This window comes from Salvelinus sp. IW2-2015, linkage group LG2, assembly GCF_002910315.2.
Source record: "Salvelinus sp. IW2-2015 linkage group LG2, ASM291031v2, whole genome shotgun sequence".
Classification (NCBI taxonomy): Eukaryota; Metazoa; Chordata; class Actinopteri; order Salmoniformes; family Salmonidae; genus Salvelinus; species Salvelinus sp. IW2-2015.
The window spans coordinates 1055267-1076008 of record NC_036839.1 but is presented as its reverse complement, the minus strand read 5'-3'; the positions used below and the strand labels follow the sequence as shown (position 1 = coordinate 1076008).

General features: G+C 42.9%; 1 protein-coding gene across 1 annotated transcript in view; it reads left to right on the top strand.

The window, feature by feature from the left end:
- The window catches only part of LOC111973053 (dachshund homolog 1-like), a 270959-nt gene that overhangs the window by 235058 nt on the left and 15159 nt on the right, over positions 1-20742 (top strand). The window contains 1 exon segment of the mRNA XM_070446570.1: positions 11684-11829. Coding sequence (XP_070302671.1) covers positions 11684-11829 — 146 coding nt within the window.

Here is a 20742-nt window from a genome sequence, read left to right as displayed (position 1 = left end):
CATAAATGGGTTTGTGCAGCAAGCGATTTCATCTCTAAGTTAAAGGAACATTAGCGATAGAGGTAGAAAGGAGGGGAGAAGGAGAGAGAAAGAAGGGAGAACACCGGGCTTGATTTCCCCCGCTGTGATAAGAGAGTGGTAGCCAAATGTTACCTGTGTAACCTGTGCCAAAGCATCTGGGGCTCTTGACTTTGTCCCCCAGCAGGGATGGAGCACACTTGTTTTCCTCCTCCTCTGCCTCCTCCTACTCCTCTTCTCTGTCCCGAAAAGGAAATTAGTTAAAAGGTCCAATGTAGCCGTTTGTATTCTAATATCAAATCATATCTGGGTAACAATTAATTACCTTACTGTGATTGTTTTCAATTGAAATTGTCCAAAATAATCCAAAATAGTTTCTTAGCAAAGAGCAATTTCTCTCTGGAAGTGTTCTGAGTAGGGAGGGGAAAATGTAAAACTAGCAATTTGGAACTCTCTATCTTATTGGTCTATTAACTGTCACCAGGCAGGCTAAAACTCCATCCCATCACAACAGGCTGACATTTAAAAACGTATTTCCAAACAGCTCTTCGACTAAACGGTCATTATCATAATTTTCACAATTTGACAGTATTATTCCAACCTCATAGTGYGGAAATATAGATAAAACACAGGGAAATCACATTATTGAGTGCTCTGGGGCTTTAAATGTGTGTGTACGTTTCACTGTATGTCTGCATGTGTGCATGCTTGGCGCTGCATGGCTCCATTTGTGTTTGGGTGCACATGTGTTTGGAGTGGTGAAAGACTACACGGTGAAAGACTACGTTTGGGCATATTCGAATGAATCTATGTTGCGTATTTCACGGCGCGTCTTTATTTCCTTCGATGTTCCACAAAAACACAACATATCCAAAGATGAAATCCACTTTATCGATCGAAGCAAGGTTCATGTACATTAGTTTCGGAGCTAGGGTTTCTTTGACAAGGTGAAGGAAAAAAACAATCTAATCACTACCGCTACGGTCTGCGGTAGCGKCGTCTTCTACTAGCGGGCAAAGAAGTCACAGGCACTCCATTTGAAAGAGGACAACTTCCTCCCTCCTCAGCCACTGCTGGCAGGTCAAATAAAATCTAATTGTGCCTGGCTGAAAGCACAACGCCCTGCTCTGTGTAGGTGCCGCTGACAACCTCCAGGTTTTAGCGCTCCATTATCCTGCTGGGAGGAACACACMGTTTGCAAGGACACAGGCTTAACCTGTCAATATATCACACTGACTGCTCTGGCCCCAGCCAAATGCACAGGCTGCAGAGAGAGACTGTTTCTCTCTCCCTCGATTTGCTCTCTCTCTCTTTCGCTCAGTGTCTCTTTCTCCATATTTTATCTCTCGTTCTCTCGCCCTCCCTCCTTCTCTTTCGTACTCGTATCTGTCTACCTTCCCCAAATCAGTCCTTTTATCTACTTCTCTCTCTCTCTCTGTATTTATCTCCTCTTTCCCTCCCTCCGTGTGAGGACTCAGCTGAATGCTCCCGAGGGAGCTCCGGATTCAAACACAGGAAGCAGAAAACATATGGCACATTTTCAAACTCCCAAGGTCAATTACAGCTATTATTTATCCAGAGATTGCGACTACATTTCCCAAACTTTCCTCTAGATTGACCACAGATTGCCAAAGCATGTCTGTCACATTTAAATCCGGGGCAGTATTTTGTTGCACCCACCTCTCGCTTTCCCTTCCCCGCGACTCTCCATCAAACATTTCAAAGGTTTTCAAGTGGATTTTTTAAAATCTCTTGTTAACATACGGCATATCTTTTTCTCCCTCCTTGACATKGCTTGGTCCGAGTGCCACTCCTCGCACAACACAAATCTAATAACATGTAAATTGGAGATAAGCCCAGATTCCTCAAAGTGATGTATATTYTTTTGCATCCGTAGTTTGCCAAGTCAATTCCTTGGCCCCCTGTTTTAGAGGCACCACAACACATGGAGGAGTAAGAAAATAAACTGGATAGGTGATTCATCATTGCTATCCCACTGTCAAGGACTCCTACTGCTACTATTGGGGGCTGGATGCAAGGAGAAGAGGGAGGGGGGGGTATTTTTAAATGATGGCATTTCATCCGGAATGCATTGTATTTACTTTGTCCCAAAATGTTCTTATCCAGCTAAAACAATGTTATTTGTGACATGGTTGACCTGAGAGAGGGGGGGTTTGTTCCATAAGTATCTCACAGCGGAGGCCCTACGTAGAGTAGCCTACATACAGCACAAAGAGACTGTCACAGCTGCTGCTGGCAGCGCTCACTAGCGGAGAAGTGTCACCTGGAAATGCGGAACTCCATTCCAATCGGCTCCATCACTCCAGCGTCTCTCGCCGTAATTAAGTCGAAGTCAATGATGCCGGAGTGATGGTGAGGAATAAACATGCAAACACATGCCGGCAGGCTAGGAGGGCCAGAGGAGAGGAGAGGAGAGGAGAGGAGAGGAGAGGTATGGGGAGGGGAGAAGAGGAGAGAAGAGGAGAGAAGAGGAGAGAAGGGGAGAGGTAGAAAATGAGGAGAAGGGAGGAGAGGTCTGGTGAAAGCCTGAATAAGAAAAAAACAAATTTGGAGTTCAAATAAATATGATAAACAAATAGTGATGACTTTATATTGATTGAATTATCAGTGTATCTGCTACCAGTGAAATACAGCTGAAGCAAAAAAAATAAAAAGATCTGAAATTGTACTCTAATACACAAAAGGTCCTTATACATTTCACAGTGTTGAACAAACGTTGATTACTGAATATTAATTGAATGAGCCGTTTATTTGCTTCCACCTTCCTGTATTTGCGCACACCCCTATCTTGGCGAGAGTGAAATGAACTCCGACAAGCGTCGCTGTTCAGCTCCGWAGTCGTGAGTCTATTTCGAACGAAACACAAAGCTGTTTGCTTTTTTCCCGTGCCGTGTGACAGGTTGTTTCCTCTGCACCCAAAGCGATAAAATATTCTCTGTGATCTGCCGTCGTATTGCAAGAGGGGAGGCCTGCTGAGTGCAAAGCCGGAGTTTGTTAAAGCAATGATTTATGATGAATGCCAACACTAAATAAGGGACAAAGTGCCCACAGTACAAATCAATTACAAAGCTACAACAACAGTCCTTCTCTCCCTGAGGTCTACTAGCTTCGACAGCAGTTATGCTGATTTTATTGGACGGGATATTTGCAGCGGTTGGCAGAGAGGGAGGCTATGTGAAGTGTAGTGTAATAAATGCAAATGGTAGATGTTGTACATGTGTATGAACAACATCACAGGTCATTGGAGTTTCGGTGGTTGTGTTATTGTTGGCGCTTATCAGCCACTTTAAGGCGTTTGTTGCCATTCCAATGATGTGCTATGCCAAGTATTTTGAATGATATTGTGTTTTTTTTGTAACATTTCAGTGTAGAAGCTGAAACGGTTCAGTAAAGAAGAAGTAAAAAGAAGAAGAAAAAACATTTAGTGTAGCTCTTGTTATATAGGATATAAGTAGGCGGATTCATAATTGTTTTATGAAGTTAATTTACAAAACAAATTTAAATTCATCCATCCGTTTTGTTTTAACACTATTTTATTGAAATATATACAACACTTTCAGAACATTCCCTATTGATCCCCCAAACCTCCCTGCCCCTCCTTCCCAATGCCTCCAACTCACCCTCGCCCTTAAAATGACAGTGTAACAGATAATATGAATCAAAATGGTAAAATAAAGTATTTATAATAACAATAATAATAAAATACTAATATAAATGGTAATAAAATATTCCTAAATTGTGCATGACTTTTAGAAACACCATATTACAAATACTTTACAGTTTGCAGACACCATATTGCACGTACTTAGCAGTTGAAATACAGTACCAGTAGGATATTAACACACGTGTATATGTAGAATAAAAATTTTAAGGATTCCATAATAGGTAGAGGAAGGAGAACAGAAGATCAATGATATCCTAGTTGCCAATGTGTAAAAACATTCTCTACAGACACCCCTAATAGTAAATAGTATTTTTTTCTAARCATAACATCCCATATCCAAGACATGGCTGATGGGAGTGATTGGRCTTTCCAAAGCAGGAGTATTTTACTACGACTAATCAAGGAGGCAAAGGAGATGACACCAGTCTGTTTATTTGTGAGGTTCACAACTTCCTCAGCAATCCCAAGTATAGCGATCTGAGGAGATGGAACTATAGTCATTTCCAATACCTCAGAGATTATACCAAAGAACAATTTCCAGAATTCCACCAACATGGGACATGACCATAACATATGGGTCAAGTTAGCTGATGATTGAGAGCATCTATCGCAAGAGTCTACCMCTTCTGGGATAATCTTGGCTCGTTTGGTCTTGGTAAAATGTATCCTATGGTGGACATTACATTAAATCAGGCTGAGCCTTGCACAGGAGGAGGACGAGTTGACTTTCTCCAGTGCTTTTGTACACCGCTGATTAGAAAATGAAACCCCGGGTTCTGCTTCCCAAACCGTCTTAATTTTGAGCAAAGCTGGACTATTTCCTGGCAATAAGAAATCATAAAGACATTATACGTGACACTTTGGCCACATCAGGCAAAACAGTCAATACCATAAGCCGGCAGAAGTCTTGGGAATGTAGAAGAGTGGGATTGAACAAAGTGACAGACTGGAAAATATCTAAATAAATAAGATTGCTGCAGATTGAAAGTGKTATATAGCTCATTAAAACTGGCAAAGTTACCATTAACGTTCAACTCTTTCAAAAATGTCAGACCTTTCCTATTCCAAGATATTAACCCTGAGTCAAGTTTGGCGGGTGCGGGCCTCCCATGTGGCGCAACGGTCTAAGGTACTGATCAGTGCTAGAGGCGGCACTACAGATCTGGGTTCGATCCCGGGCTGTGCAACAGCTGGCCATGACCGGGATCCCCATGAGGTGGTGCACAATTGTCCCAGCGTTTTCCGAGTTAAGGGAGGGTTTGGCCGGCTAGGATGTCCTTGTCCCAATGCGCTCTCTACTGACTCCTCGTGGCTGCCGGGCGCATGCACACTGGCTTCGGTCAGTGTACGGTGTTTCGACACATTGGTGAGGATGGCTTCCGGGTTAAGCGAGCAGTGTGTCAAGAAGGAGTGCGGCTTGGCTGGGTCGTGATTTGGAGGATTTGGCTCTCAACCTTTGCCTTTCCCGAGTCCGCATGGGAGTTGCATCGATGTGACAAGACCTGTAACTACCAATTGGGGAGAAAAAGGGGAAGAAGTACACCATTTTTTTTTTTATGTATACATAAATTGGCAGGTGCAAATAAATGGTTATTACAAGTGGGTGCTGATAGGGAGAGTAGGGTCCATTTCCAGTGACGTTTTGTAGCCATATTTCGATAGTGGGCCAGCAGCATATCACCCTTTATCCTGCTTGCTTGCTTCTGAAGCTAAGCAGGGTTGGTCCTGGTTGGTCCCTGGATGGGAGACCCAAATGCTGCTGGAAGTGATGTTGGAGGGCCAGTAGGAGGCTCCCTTTCCTCTGGTCTAAAAACAATATCCCAATACCCCAGGGCAGTGATTGCCCTGTGTAGGGTGCTGTCATTCGGATGGGACATTAAACGGGTGTCCTGACTCTCTGTGGTCACTAAAGATCCCATTGCACTTATTGTAAGACTAGGGGTGTTAACCCTGGTGTCCTGGCTAAATACCCAATCTGGCCCTCATGCCATCACGGTCACCTAATCATCCCCAGCTTCCAATTGGCAATGAGCCAATCTCCCCTGAAACTATTCCTCATGTCGTTGTTGTAAATGAGAATGTGTTCTCAGTCAACTTACCTGATAAAATAAGGGTTAAATAAAATAAAAAGTCTGATTGGAAAAGAGTAAAAGTGGAAGATTGCCACAAACCGGGGCTTGAAGGGAGGATGAGCAACAGGATTAAGCCTCCAGTTGGCACCAACTACTCCCTGAATTGCAGAACCACAGAGAGATTTTGTGTAAATGGACTGCCCAGTAATAGTATGTCCACTGTGTGATCTCCATCTTTTCAATAGGGTTTTATTAATTATTGGTGGTTTGCCCCAAATGAATGAGGATATCATAGTATCTATCTYACTGAAAAATGACTTGGGTAGACACTGGAATAAGTATAGCTATCTGGGTAATATAGTCATTTTCAGTGACTGCACCCTACCAGCCACAGAGAGGGATAAGCCACCCCCTCTGTAGSGTCATTTTTCAGCTTTGCTGTAAGAGTAGAGAAGTCCTGCTCTAACAGTGAGTGAAGGGATCAGGTGATATTAATTCCCAKGCACCTAAACCCTGCTTTAGATAAGTCGAAGGGCAGCAGAGATTGTGTTATACCCATAGCCAATTGATTAATAGTTAAGCATGAACTTCTCCCTAAATTCAGTTTGTACCCTGAAAAAGTTCCAAAATCTTTTAAAATAGATAAGATACAAAGTATAGGGTCCGAAACAAAGAGGAGCAAATCATCGGCGTAAAGTGACACTCTGTGGTCCTAATCCCCTGTCCTAATACCTGAAAATAGCGGACTGTTCTTTAATGCAATTGACAAAGGTTCAATAGCAAGAGCAAAGAGGAGGGGCGAAATTGAGCATCCCTGAYGTGTGCCATGGGTTAAGGGGGAAATTTGGAGCGAAAAGAGATTGTGCATACACGTACGTGCCTGGGGAGAGGTGTAGAGTAGCCATATCCAGGATGTAAATGTATCCCCAAAGCCATTTTAAATTGTAAAGAACAGAAATTACCATTCTACTCTATCAAAGGCATTCTCGCATCAAGAGAATCTACCACTTCAGATTTGTTTGGAGAAGCTGGAGAGCGAATGATACTAAGAAGTCTTTGAATATTTCAGAAGGAATAACGGTCCTTATAAACCTTGTTTGGTCCTCTGATATCACAGTGGGTAGGACAATCTCTCATCTACAAGCAAGCACCTTTTGCCAGACTTTTTACATCCGTGTTAAGGAGAGAGATCGGTTGAAATGAAGAGCAGTTGGTTGGATCTTTGTTTTTCTTCAATGTTGGAGATGGAAGCCTGAGTAAGAGTACGAGGTAGTGTACCTTGCTGGAGTGAGTCCTCAAAAATGTCTAATAGCAGATGAGTTAGTTGTTCCGAAAAATTCTTTCAAAATTATTCGGGTCGCCATCTGACCCTGGGGACACAGTTTATGTCACCCCCAAATATAAAATACTGTGTGTTTAAATTGGAGAGTGAGGAGAAGAGTTTCTTCATGACGTTGATTTAATCCCATTTTGGGGAGTACACACATACAAGAACAACTGGGGTTCGCCAAACTGCGCCAGTTACTATTACRTAGCGGCCATTGGTATAATAGAGGATCTATGTTGAAGTCAACTGTACCTTTTTCCTTATGAGTATCGCTGCACCTCTCATTCTAATGTTACATTTAGATTTTAAAAAATGTGCACAAGCCATGGCCTAGAAAATCTATGCTGGTACGTATTATGTAAATGTGTCTCTTGAAAAAAAATAAAATCTGCTTTCAGACTCTTCAACGAGTAAACGTGAAGAGGGTTTAAAAGATTGATCGTAGATACAACCCTCATACTGTAGATTGTAGGAGAATTGCAAAGACAGCTCGCGCACACACCCACATACAGAGCCCATAGAAGCTAGAAGAGGCGGGGATAGGTTCCTGGGCATTGGCCCGCCAGTGGCTGTGAATGAAAATCAAATCAGAACACGATGCGGGAAAGCGACCTGCTTATGTTTGTGTTTGGGCCATRCTGTTTAGCTCACGTGTCAATGCAGAGAATACAGTCACAGGTTACTTACACTTCCCCCAAAAGAAACAAAACTGAAAACACAGCAGAACTCAAAGGTTAATGGTTAAACAGGTAGGATAGTTACATTCATTAGCCAACCAAGCGACAYCAAAACAGGTAAAGGAAAATGTTCCCATAGTGTAAGTAAACATTTTAATGGATGTAACATAAATGTTGGCTACACTTTACTTTAGCTGGGAACTCACGCAAGCGATCCTTTCTTGAGTGAGTGGAATGATCAGACAGAAATGAAGAGAAAAGAGATGACATCGTTTCTCAGTCCTTGGCAATCCATCAAGTTGGTGCCAAATGAAACAGGAATGAAACGTTATGTACACTGTCAATATGGTCTTTAATGTAGTCGATATGATCCCACGGTAAGGCTCGCGTGACGTTAAAATTCCAACTCCATATGCGTGGGGAACACAGTTATACTACCGTAGAAAATAAGTAAATAAGTGTCACCTGTTTAACCACCGCAAAACCAGAGTTTCATGTGTCCAGCCAGTTGGCTATTTAAAAAGTCAGTAGGAGGGCATCCCGAGTGGCACAGCGGTCTAAGGCACTGCATCGCAGTGCTTGAGACGTCACTACAGACCCGGGTTCGATCCGGCCGTGACCTGGGGTCCCATAGGGCGGTGCACAATTGGACCAGCGTCACCTGGGTTAGGGGAGGGTTTGGCCAGTGGGGCTTTATTTGGCTCATCACACTCCAGCGACTCCTTGTGGTAGGCTGGGCGCCTGCAGGCTTACTCTGGTCGTCAGTTGAACAGTGTTTTCTCCAACACATTGGTATGGCTAGCTTCCGGSTTAAGTGGGTGGGTWTTAAGAAGCGYGGTTTGTCCTCCCGAGTGGCGCAGCGGTCTAAGTGCTAGAGGCATTACTACAGACTCGGGTTCATTCCCGGGCTGTGCCACAACCGGCCATGGTCGGGAGTCCCATCGGACACCGCACAATTGGCCCAGCGTTGTGAGGGTTTAGCCGGGGGGGGGGCTTTACTTGGCTCATCGCGACCTTAGCAGCTCCTTGAGGCGGGCCGGGTSCCTGCGAGCTAACCCCGGTCGCCAGTTGAACGGTGTTTCCTCCGACACATTGGTGCAGCTTCCGGGTTAAGCTGGCGGATGTTAAGGAGCGCGGTTAGGCGGGTCATGTTTCAGAGGACGCATGACTCCACCTTCTCCTCTCCCGAGCCCGTTGTGGAGTTGCAGCGATGAGACCAAGATCGCAATTGCATATCATGAAATTGGGGAGAAAAAGGGGGTAAAAAAAGTAAATAGGGTGTGTACAAAATAATCCAGTGTACTGCACATATTGTCTGATATATTCCACTTTGGGGTGCGCATAGTGGGATAGTTCACATGTCACTCAGCTGAACCGATGCTGGTTGTAAAAGGACTCAGCCTCTGCTGCTGTGTTGAACTTGCGCTCCATGTCCTGGTAGTAAAAACGCAGMTCTGCCAGATGGCGGAGTGTAGAAAGGCGGAGTGTAGTAAACTTGATGCCCCCCTGTTACAACTTTCATTTCATTGACTTGAAAGTGGCACGTTTCTTGATGAGTTGAGTACTCAGGTCCTGGAATAGGAACATTTTATTTCCCTGATAGAAAAGTTCCTTGCTAACTCCAGCACCTGTCCCTTCTCCTGGTAGTGGAGAAATATCATTAGCATTGGACGTGGTCACTCACCCTTCGCCGGCCTCTCTCTCTGTGTGCGGTGCACTCCGACCAGCTCTGGCGGAGCTGCGAACGTTTCATCGCCCAATATTTCCAAAATGAACTTTGACATGAAATCTCTTGCAAAGCGCTCCCTCACAGCCCTCAGGGAGTCCTACCACTCACAAGTTATTGAGAGCGATTTTCGAGGTCGTCCATTTTGTCTTTCGTGATGGGAGCACAACCACCGTGGCTTCGATGGGTGGTCAGCCTGTCACTATGGTCAGAAAGAGCCGTCTTTCTGTCAGTCAGACGAAGGCCATGTGATTCCACTGTCAGACGAATCACGTCCAGCGATGATTATATGGGCGAGAGGGACATTGTTAGCAGGGTGCCATCTCAGCTGAGGGCAGCGCGGTTCTTCTCCAATTCGGCCACCAGGGAGGAGATGGTCAAGTTGTCTTCGCTGGTGGCAGTCGTTGCCGCCATCATTGGCTGATTTTGCAGGGAGTTGTTTGCTAAAGTTCCTGGTTTCCCCTTCACTTTATTTTTATCCAGACATCATTTAGAATCTACCATTTTAACTTARTAAATCTGCAATATGCAGTAAAATGGTTATTTAATGGCGTATTTAGTCATAAAAACAATGTTAAACTCGGGAGTTCTCTCCTCAAGTCCGCTTCAGTCAGTCGCCGTTCCAAAAGTCTACATCCATCCATTCAAATGAATCAACGGGAATGAAAAGATACAAAAAGAGAGTAAAAAAAGAAGAGAAATGTTGTTGACACCCCCCACTGACCAACATTGCATACTTCACTCTCTTTTTCCCTCTCCCCCCAAAAAAAGAAAATGGATTCTTCCAAATTAAAAACTGTGGATCCTAGCACTCTAACAATCCACTGCCTGCCAGTGAGTCCATGTTTCCAGGGCATTTGCAGATGTTCAAAATAATCTCCAATGTTTTGGCAATATCTGCTCTGAAGATGGGTGAAATAAGTACTTTAAACTAATTAATGGCCGACCAGCTGTTCCTACCACTTGGCTGAATATTGATAGGAGGAGAGAGAGAAAGAGATAGAGACTGTGAGGAGGGAGAGAGGAAGGAGGGAGAGAGAGAGAGAGAGAGGAGAGAGAGACTGAGGAGGRAGAGAGAGAAAGCRCGAGAGAGATAGGACAGACTGTGAGGAGGGAAAAAGAGAGAGGAGGAGGAGAGAGAGAGAGAGCTTGCCTGTGTTTGTGCAGGATCACTCTGACACATAAACATGTATGAATAGTGGATGAGAGGGAAGAGAGGGAACCTGCACAGAGCACAGCCAGAGTGCAGTGTTAAAAGAATCAAAGTGGTTTTGATAAAAAATTGAGTTAAGGAATTGATGGCACATAATATATAATTTTGAGGTGTGTGTGTGTGTGTGTGTGTGTGTGTGTGTGTGTGTGTGTGTGTGTGTGTGTGTGTGTGTGTGTGTGTGTGTGTGTGTGTGTGTGTGTGTGTAGGGAGGTATACAAATGTATTTACAGAAATACATATAATTTCACATCTTCTCATGAAAGAGTAGAGAGACTCTCCCACACACGCTCCCTCTCGCTCTCTCTCTCTCTCTCTCTCTCTCTCTCTCTTTTGCATACATACACACACCTCGCTCTCTCTCTCTCTCTCTCTGTGGTGTGTTATGGATAATGTGTACAAAAGATGTCCCTGCCCTCTGTTGGTGATGAATGGTGGATGATGCCATCCTATAGGTTTGACAGGCACCCGTGCGTGCGTACACAAAGGAAGCTGAACCATCCGAGGTAATGGAGCTCTGTAGGCCTGCTTCTTCTCATTTGGGAATGCACATGATTACATCCATTCACTGGGAAAAGCTGCATTTATGTCCTGGATGGATGTTGGCTTAGAGCCTGAGAGAGACAGTGTGGTCAATGAGGACCGGAGTGAATTTCAATGGTCTTTCTGTGATCCCTTGTGACCTCTCTCCTTGCGTAATTTTCAGAAGACATTGGAGATGAAGGAACCTCGGATCTTCTCCTTGCGATTTAAGAAGGAGGAGCAGATTTAAAGAGATACTTTTGAGATTCACCCCTGGACTGGATTGTCTATCAGAGTGGACCTGAGAGCTCTGATTGCCTGAATCGTAGAGTTCACTACCCATATAAACCCTGTTGTGAACGAATAAGAGTTCATCTTCTGTTTGAATAGACAGCAGGCTACTTGTCCTGACTTGTTCTGTATTCTTGTTTTGGGGCTAATTCTAGACGACAATCCAATGTGCACCCCGACTGCGAGAGACAGCTACGAGAGGCTGTCGTTGACTGGACAAGGTCTACCACCTGGCTTCCCTTCGCCATTCCTGTTCCCAGACGGCCTGTCATCAATAGAGACTCTTCTCACTAACATACAGGTACAGTGGGTCTGACCAATACAGGTGCTCCTCACTAACATGCACTTAGGTCTGACCATTAGAGACTCTCTACAGGTACAGTTGGTCTGACTAAGAGAGACTCTTCTCACTAACATACAGGTATGCTACAGGCCTTATTCATTGACAGGGTATATACAGTGCATGTAGGTCAGACCAATATAGACTGTTCTCACTAACAACACACAGGTACAGTGGCCTCACATTCACCTTAGTAATATACTCCTCACAATACAAGTATGACTTACAAATGCTCAATACAGGTAGGCCTTAGCAATACTATGCAGGTACACCTTACCAATACTATACAGGCAGGCCTTACCAATACTCTACAGGTAAGCATTAGCAATACTCTACTAGTAGGCCTTAGCAATACTCTACAGGTATGCCTTAGCAATACGATATACAGGTAAGCCTAACTAATACTCTATACAGGTAGACTTTAGCAATACTATACATGTAAACCTTAGCAATACTATACAGGTAGGCCTCAGMAATAGTCTACAGAGAATCAATAGAAAATATCCTAGCTAATATGCAATAGAGTAAAGAAAACATCAGTTAGTATAGCCGGTTGTCTGAGTGCCATTTAGCCTGCAACTGTAAAGACTAGGGCCAGAATTCACAAAGCATCTCAGGATGGAAGTTCTGATCTAGAATCCATTCCATAATAATTGTATTCATTGTGATCTGAATGGTAAAACTGAGCGTAGGTCAGAGCTCATGCTCTGAGACACTTTATGGATAGGRACCCTGCAGTCAGTAGTGCTGCGCCATTAGTGGTTTTTGAGGTCGGTTCTGTTTCGGTTCAATTATTTWWWWWAAWWWATATGTTTTTTCTAATTCGGTTTCAATTCTTATTTTTTTTTTTTACATTACATGCACTATGCATTATGTGGGTGGAATACTGTAACAACATAGAATAAAAACAATGAAATCAAATATTTCAGTTGTTTTATTTGATGACTTCATTATTTCATTCCAAGTCATCATCTCATCTCTATAGAGCTGCTGCTGCTATCTGACAAAATCCCTATTTGAGTAGTTCAAAATAAGGCGTATTTTTATGACTGCTGAATACAAACTAGCAATCATTTCGATCATGTATTTTAAGGTAGAGCTACTTCGCGAAGCAACTGCTTTCTATCCCTCTCGATCGCGTGTTCTTTACTCTCCGTGTCCGTGGCTACTCCACGGAGACCCGGACAAGTAGGCTGGCGTGTTATGGATTATGGTCATTGTAGTTAATGATCATGTTTTCTGCGCTAAACTACAGTACCAGTCAAAAGGCTGGACAAACCTACTCATTTAAGGGTTTTTCTTTATTTGTACTATTTTCTACATTGTAGAAAAATTGTGAAGATATCAAAACTATAAAGTAAAACATATGGAATCACAAGGGCACAACCAGCTTCATGAAGTAGTCAACTGGAATGCATTTCAATTAGCAGGAGTGCCTTGTTAAAAGTTAATTTGTGGAATTMCTTTCCTTCTTAATGCGTTTGAGCCAATCAGTTGTGTTGTGACAAGGCAGGGGTGTTATACAGAAGATAGCCCTATTTGGTAAAAGACCAAGTCCATATTATGGCAAGAACAGCTCAAATAAACAAAGAGAAACGACAGTCCATAATTTCTTTAAGAAATGAAGGTCAGTCAATGCGGAACATTTCCAGAACTTTTAACGTTTCTTCAAGTGCAGTCGCAAAAACCATCAAGTGCTATGATGATACTGTTTCTCATGAGGACTGCCACAGGAAAGGAAGACCCAGAGTTACCTCTGCTGCAGAGGGTAAGTTCATTAGAGTTACCAGCCTCAGAAATTGCAGCCAAATAAATGCTTCAGAGTTCAAGTAACAGACACATCTCAACATCAACTGTTCAGAGGAGACTGTGTGAATCAGGCCTTCATGGTCGAATTTCTGCTAAGAAACCACTACTAAAGGACACCAATAAGAAGAAGGGACTTGCTTGGGCCAATAAACACGAGCAATGGACATTAGACTGGTGGGAATCTGTCCTTTGGTCTGATGAGGTCAAATGTGCGATTTTTGGTTTGCGAGACTCAGCGTAGGTGGACGGATGATGTGTGGTTCCCACCGTGAAGCATGGAGGAGAAGGTGGGATAGTATGGGTGTGCTTTGCTGGTGACGCGGTCTGTGATTTATTCAAGGCACACTTAACCAGCATGGCTACCACAGCATTCTGCAGCGATACGTCATCACATTTGGTTTGCGCTTAGTGGGACTATAATTTGTTTTTCAACAGGACAATGACCCAACACACCTCYAGGCTGTGTAAGGGCTATTTGACCAAGAAGAAGAGTGATGGAGTGCTGCATCAGATGACCTGGCCTCCACAATCCCCCGACCTCAACCCAATTGAGATGGTTTTGAATGAGTTGGACAGCAGAGTGAAGGAAAAGCGCCCAGCATATGTGCCCAGCATATGTGGAAACTCCTTCAAGACTGTTTGAAAAGCATTCCAGGTGAAGCTGTTTGAGAGAATGCCAAGAGTTGGCTCTTATACACATCTAGATGTGTATAAGAGACAGGCACTAGCAGTCAGAGAGATAAATGTCTTGGTGTTCTATATCAGAGTGTAATGATGTGGATACCGCACTGCCCTGCTCGCTGCTCCAATACTCCAATACGTGGACATCAGAGCACAGTGTCCTCCAAGGTTATCCCTTTGATCTACGCGTTAATTAGAAAACCACACACAGTTCCGACACACACGCACAGACACACAGCTCCGATACTCGAGTAAGTCATCTCTGATAACGATCTTGGCGTTTAATAGTAATATACAAATCAACAAAATGAAACGGAGCAGAAAATTGAGATAAAGCAACTTAGTCTAAATTGGGGTCACGGGAACCAACAATTAGTAAGCTATAGCCCACTGCATTTGGAGAGTAATTGTTGTAAAAACGGACGCTGCACAGAATGGAGACTATAATAATGAGTAGTCCTTGTACAGTAGGAGTAGCATGGCTGTAAAAGCCTGAGAAAGATGCTGGTATATCAKTGGTGATCATTCAGAGATAGTTAGTCTCGGGAATCCCAGACCTAGAGCAACAGTAATAGGTCTGAGAAAGATGTTTGTATATTAGTGGTGATCATTCAGAGATAGTTAGTCTCGGAAATCCCAGACCTAGAGCAACAGTAATAGGTCTGAGAAAGATGGGGAGTTTTGCTCTTCATCTCTCCCAACAAATCACGAGATTGAGTAGGTGGGGCTTAAAATGTGAGCAGGAATAGTGCTCTTGAAAAAGAATCACCTCGGAAACATGTCAGAGGCGGACCCGATGCAGACGCAGATAGCTAGACTAATTATAGCCACAGCCAGTCAGTGGTGGAAGGCTAACGTTAGAAATCATGGTGCATGCAAACTACTCACGTGCAAAACACGCTCGTTGAAAATATCCTCAGAGCTCTCTATCTAGCGAGCTACCAATTTTGTATCCGGTGGGAACGTTTACACCCGGGCCCAACCGATAAGGCTCTGGACGGATTTCCTGTGAGTCCATTTCCTACTACCAACTGGACATTACATTTACATTTAAGTCATTTAGCAGACGCTCTTATCCAGAGCGACTTACAAGTTGGTGCATTCACCTTATGATGTCCAGTGGAACAACCACTTTACAATAGTGCATCTAACTCTAAGGGGGGGGGGGTATGCTGGACATGTATGCTGGAACATTGTTCATGTGTGAGGCAACCTGTCTCTCTTGGGAGACTAGCTGTATTGATATTTTACTGTGTATCTTTCCTATCATAATCGTCTTCGGTTTAGTGTCAGAGGTTGGATAAATCCTTATAGAGGGCCAAAGAGGCAAAAAAGGAGTATAGATTGAAAGATGATAGAAAAGGCCTCAACATGATCCTCCCCTGTACACCTGTATTTCACCACTATGATCAAGAGGGGTCAGATAAATCTCAATCACTCCTTCAAATCAAATTGTATTGGTCACATACACATATTTAGCAGATGTTATTGCAGGTGTAGCGAAATGCTTGTGTTCCTAGCTCTAACAGTGCAGTAGTATCCAACACACTTGTCACCTTTAGAAGAATACTCTACACTGAGTGTAAAAAAAACTACATTCCTAATATTGAGTACATTCCTAATATACATTCCTAATATTGCCCCCTTTTGCCCTCAGAACAGCCTTAATTATTCTGGGCATGGACTACAAGGTGTCAAAAGCACAGGGATGCTGGCCCATGTTGACTTCAATGCTTCCCACGGTATTCCAATGCTTCTGAGTTGGATGAAAAAAAAGAATAAGAAGAATCCCAGTCAGAGCTCCTTTGTTTCATAGTTCGCAGTTGTCTTGAAAGCGCTGAAGTCTGAGATTTCCGTGTTCCCCGTTCTGAGTTCCCGATTGTTTTGAATGCGGCATTTATGCTGAGGGAGATGGCAACGTGTTCCCTTTGAGCCAGGAGCCAAAACTCCTCCGTTGTGACCGGTGAAGATATTGTCTGCATCATTCAGTCACATGACAGCTCGATCAGCTGTTCGATTTCACTTACCGGCTTGTCAACTGGACCGGGATCACAGTCAAACGGATTGGGAAGTAGGTTCCAATGTGCTCTTCCAAGCGTTGGAGGTGAGCAATGGTCACTCGTGACACTTATGGTGTGCTTTTGAAAGACTCTCTCCAATAAGAATTATTTCCTCTAAATCCACTGCTTTGGTCACTCATCTATAGTATGTTTTTGTATTTCCCCTGCATGCTTGCGTTCAGTTTCCCAAATATGTCTGTTACATAGGCAAGGAGAAACATTTCCTTTTCATCACACAGAAAATAAACTAGGTCTGTTTTTTTTTTWMMWYCMWTKKKRAWKRMMAMMRKTWMYYYYYYMAWKSSRAAAAATCTTTCCAACACTCCCCCTAGGTAACCACCAAGCCTCACTATGAAATAGAACATTGTCCTCCTCTGATCCCATATCGCCACACATTTGCAAACAGGAGTGTGCGCAGTGGATGTGGTTTATAATCAAAGTTACCTGCTGCAGTACATCTCAGCTCTTTTGACACCAGTTGCTCTCGGTGTATCATACAATGTGTCCACATGGCAGAGGGTAACACATTCATAACTAGAGTGCAGAAGCCTGTCCGCCATTCCGCCATAGATGGAGCAAAAGCCCGCCATTCGATCTCATGGAATCTGTAATCTTGTCAATAAAGCCACGCAGCACACTGTGTCATTTCATGCTCCGGAATTGTGAGACAGAACAATATGTCTTTGTGAATAGCATCCCCTGACATGTTATAGCGAAGAAAAGTTAACGCACGGGTATCTTGGCCCTCACAGCTAACGTCCATTTGGAGAGCAGAAACTGGGGAGTTTTTGAGTCGTTCAGGCAGAGTTTCCTCTTGATCTCTAGCAATAACACGCATTCTTTGTTTATCTGACAAAGGTATCGATGTGAGTTTTTGTGCCTCTGCCTCCCCACGCATTATTTTCACCGTATCAATTGTGGCCGGTACTATCAAAGTCTCTCAATAGTGTGTGGTTTCCTAGCGTAGCGGGCCTAGCTATTCACCATGGGAATGATTTGAAATCTTATCAGAAACATGTTGGGTCATTTTCAAAGCTTTCTATTTCCTTTCAAATGGTCAAGCTGATGTAATTTGGAAATTTTGCACAGAAAATATTTCCTGTTTTTTTAGAGTAATTGCATTTGTGGCCTGCAGTGTATCTCTCAAACTCAACTCTGGACCTCGAAGCCTGTTCCACTGCATTTTTTCATTGGTCCCCTCTAATAAGGGACTGATTTAAACCTGGGACACCAGGTGTGTAGAGTTAATTATCAGGTAGAACATAAAACCAGCAGAGTAAGAGAGTAAGAGTTGAATACCCCTGGTATATACAGTATGAATGGTGCTGCCTATATATTGAAGCCATTGGATGCAATTTGTCATAGTTTATCATGACTTCACACACAACAATGAACTGAGCCACTTAATTAAAGAAATCCTCTCATGACTCTGCTATAGAGGGCTTACAGTTGACGTACGACACCTTGACGTACGACACCTTCTTAGCATAGACAATGCAATTGTTGTGGTAGTCTTAGGCGAGCCATCTTCATTATCACAGTGTCACCTCCAAGTGCCACTCTGACCTTATGGGAGAAAAGTATCTGGCATTTAACTTGGCAGTGGTAGTAATAGTTTTGTGTGTGTTTTAAACTAAGCATCCCATCATCTCCTGCTTCCAGACATTTCACCGCCTAGATTACAAGGGTTGGATTTGCTCCAAACAGTTTCATGTCAGCACACGGCATGTACAACATTGAGTAAAGTATTAGCCTCATATACATTGTCTACTGGTATCGTTTTTAAATTGAGAACATAAAGGCGACAATATGTAAACAATGTGTGAGTTAAGCTATTTTATCCTTCGGATGCACAATGTCAAGGGGTGCATTGCAAATGCCCATAAGGCTAATGCCATCATACTGCAGTAGGCCTAAGCTGCGTTGGCTTTGCATGCCATTATCATTTGCAAAATAGGTTCACATGGCTGATATCCTGAAAAAAAGTGACAATCAAATAGAGCTTAAACTTATCAAGAGTCTTAAATAAAAGTTTCAGCACAATTGTTTGTACATTAATATGTGATTCTCCTATTCTTTTTTGTGTGCTTTGTGTGTATGTAGATGTATCGTTTTCKTGGGCCTAAAAGCATATTCATGTTTAAAGTACTATCTGCTGACAGCTGGAACTGCTAGCTAATCCTTTTACCCTCTTCCATGGCTGTTAGCTAGCTAGCTACCTGGCTGCAAAATGTATTTCAAGTTTGTGTTTTTAATTTACAATGATAAATACATCAGGATAGCTAACTAGCTAATATGAAGTTACCTAGCTGGAGAAATGTAATTCACTTGGCTAGCTATAGGTATGTAAAGTTACTGTTAGCTAGCTAGCAAACATTATGTTAGCCGCTCATTTGAGTTAACCTGCACATAAAGTTCCTGTAGCTATCATTTTCAAAATATATTTACTTGCTTGAATAGGTTCTCCCACTGCCTCTGTTTTCTGGGTCCTTAGAGAAACTAAATAATTGGCAATCTTACAGAAGTTTCCAGTGATAGCAAAACGCAGCCAGCCATGTGGACGATTGGATGACTTCCACCAGACTGATTGGTCATCCAACATGGCACCTGGTGTGGTTGCTAGGTGGTTTGTGACGCAACTGCAAACCCTCTATAGTAAGCTGTGTTATGAAAGGAGACGATCCTCATCACAGGGATACGACTGAGTCCATTATGAAATGGTGTGAGGCCAATTACTTGGAACTGAATGTACTGAAGACCAAGGAGCTAGTGGTAGGTTTAAGAAAAAATAAAGACGTTTTTAATCACATTTCAATTAATGGTGATGAGAATTGAACTGTTGACTCGTGTGTAATAGTAGACAACAAACTTAACTGGAAGGAGAACTCTCACAGTGTTTACAAAAAATACAAATCCAGACTACTTTTAAAGGAAGCTTAGATATTTTTATGTATGTTACAAAGGCTTTGCATGTTCTATAGCAGTGTCCTGGTGAGTGTAGTGATCTATGCTATTGTGTGCTGGAAAGGGAATTCAGCTAAGGAGGACTTAAACAAGCTTGACTAAATAATCAAGAAAGCCAKTGCTACAATTGGCTGCAGCCTGGAATCAATGCAGGTCATGTTCATAAAAGGCTGCAAGGAAGAGCACACATGGACAATGACACCCACCCACTCCACAGCGTTCTAGTGCAACACAGGAGCAGCTTCAGTAGCAGGTTCCTTACTGCCCAGAAGTTCCACAGAGAGGTTTAAGACGGTCATTTTTACCCACAGCCATGAGGCGTTTTAACGAGTGTAATTGATCAACGTTTTTTATGAGGTCTTCCTATTTAACAATGTATAACAACGTATTTGTTGTTGTTTATCATGTTGGTCAATGTTRCGTGTCCTGTTCCTGTAAGTCATTGATGATGTATGCTGTGATAAAACAATTTCCCAAATTGAGATTAATAAAGTAATACTCTACTCTCTACTCTACTCAAAACACACTATGCTTTATTACGGGCGATAGGTATGGGCAATCACTGCATTCTGTATCCGAAAGTAGGCTGGCCCTCTGAAGTCTCGTCGATTCACGTTTACATTTGACATTTTAGTCATTTAGAGGACGCTCTTATCCGGAGTGACTTACAGTTAGTGGATTCATCTTAAGATAGCTAGGTGGCAAAACCACATGTCACAGTCATAGTAAGTACATTTCTCCTCAACAAAGTAGCTTTCAGCAAAGTCAGATTGGATGCATTGCACTCTTTTTGTTTATAAAGCCCTCCTACATAAACTTCCACCTTACCATACTTCATTGTTAACTTATGGATGTTTGGAATACCACACCCGGTCTTCGGGGTGGCTAACTCGGGAGATCCCTTGTTTTCGTTTTTTTGCACCTTGCTTGTGGAATGATCTCCAAGGCTCTCTAAAGTTGGATGAATCGGTGCCTTTTAGGGCAATTCAAAAGGCTGATTGAGGACCGTTTTACTGAAAAACGTGATTGTTTTCTATGATCGTGTTTTTTTTGTGTGTATTGCTGTGGATATTGATGTGGATATTGATGTGTATAGTGAGGTGTGTGGTGTATATTAATGAGTCGGTGCTGTTTAAGATTAGGGAGAACGATAGTTTTTTTTGTGAGCATGGCCTTATTTCTATTACAGCATATTGGATGACTGTCATTCATATTCCATTCACCTAGCTCAATGTAACATCGATAGGTTTAGGCTACGAGATGATACTCAAATTTTCTCTATACCCATCATGAGGTTGCTACAACCTAGCCTACAAGTTAAAGTTTATAACGTAGGTGTACAGGTCGAGAGACACATAGG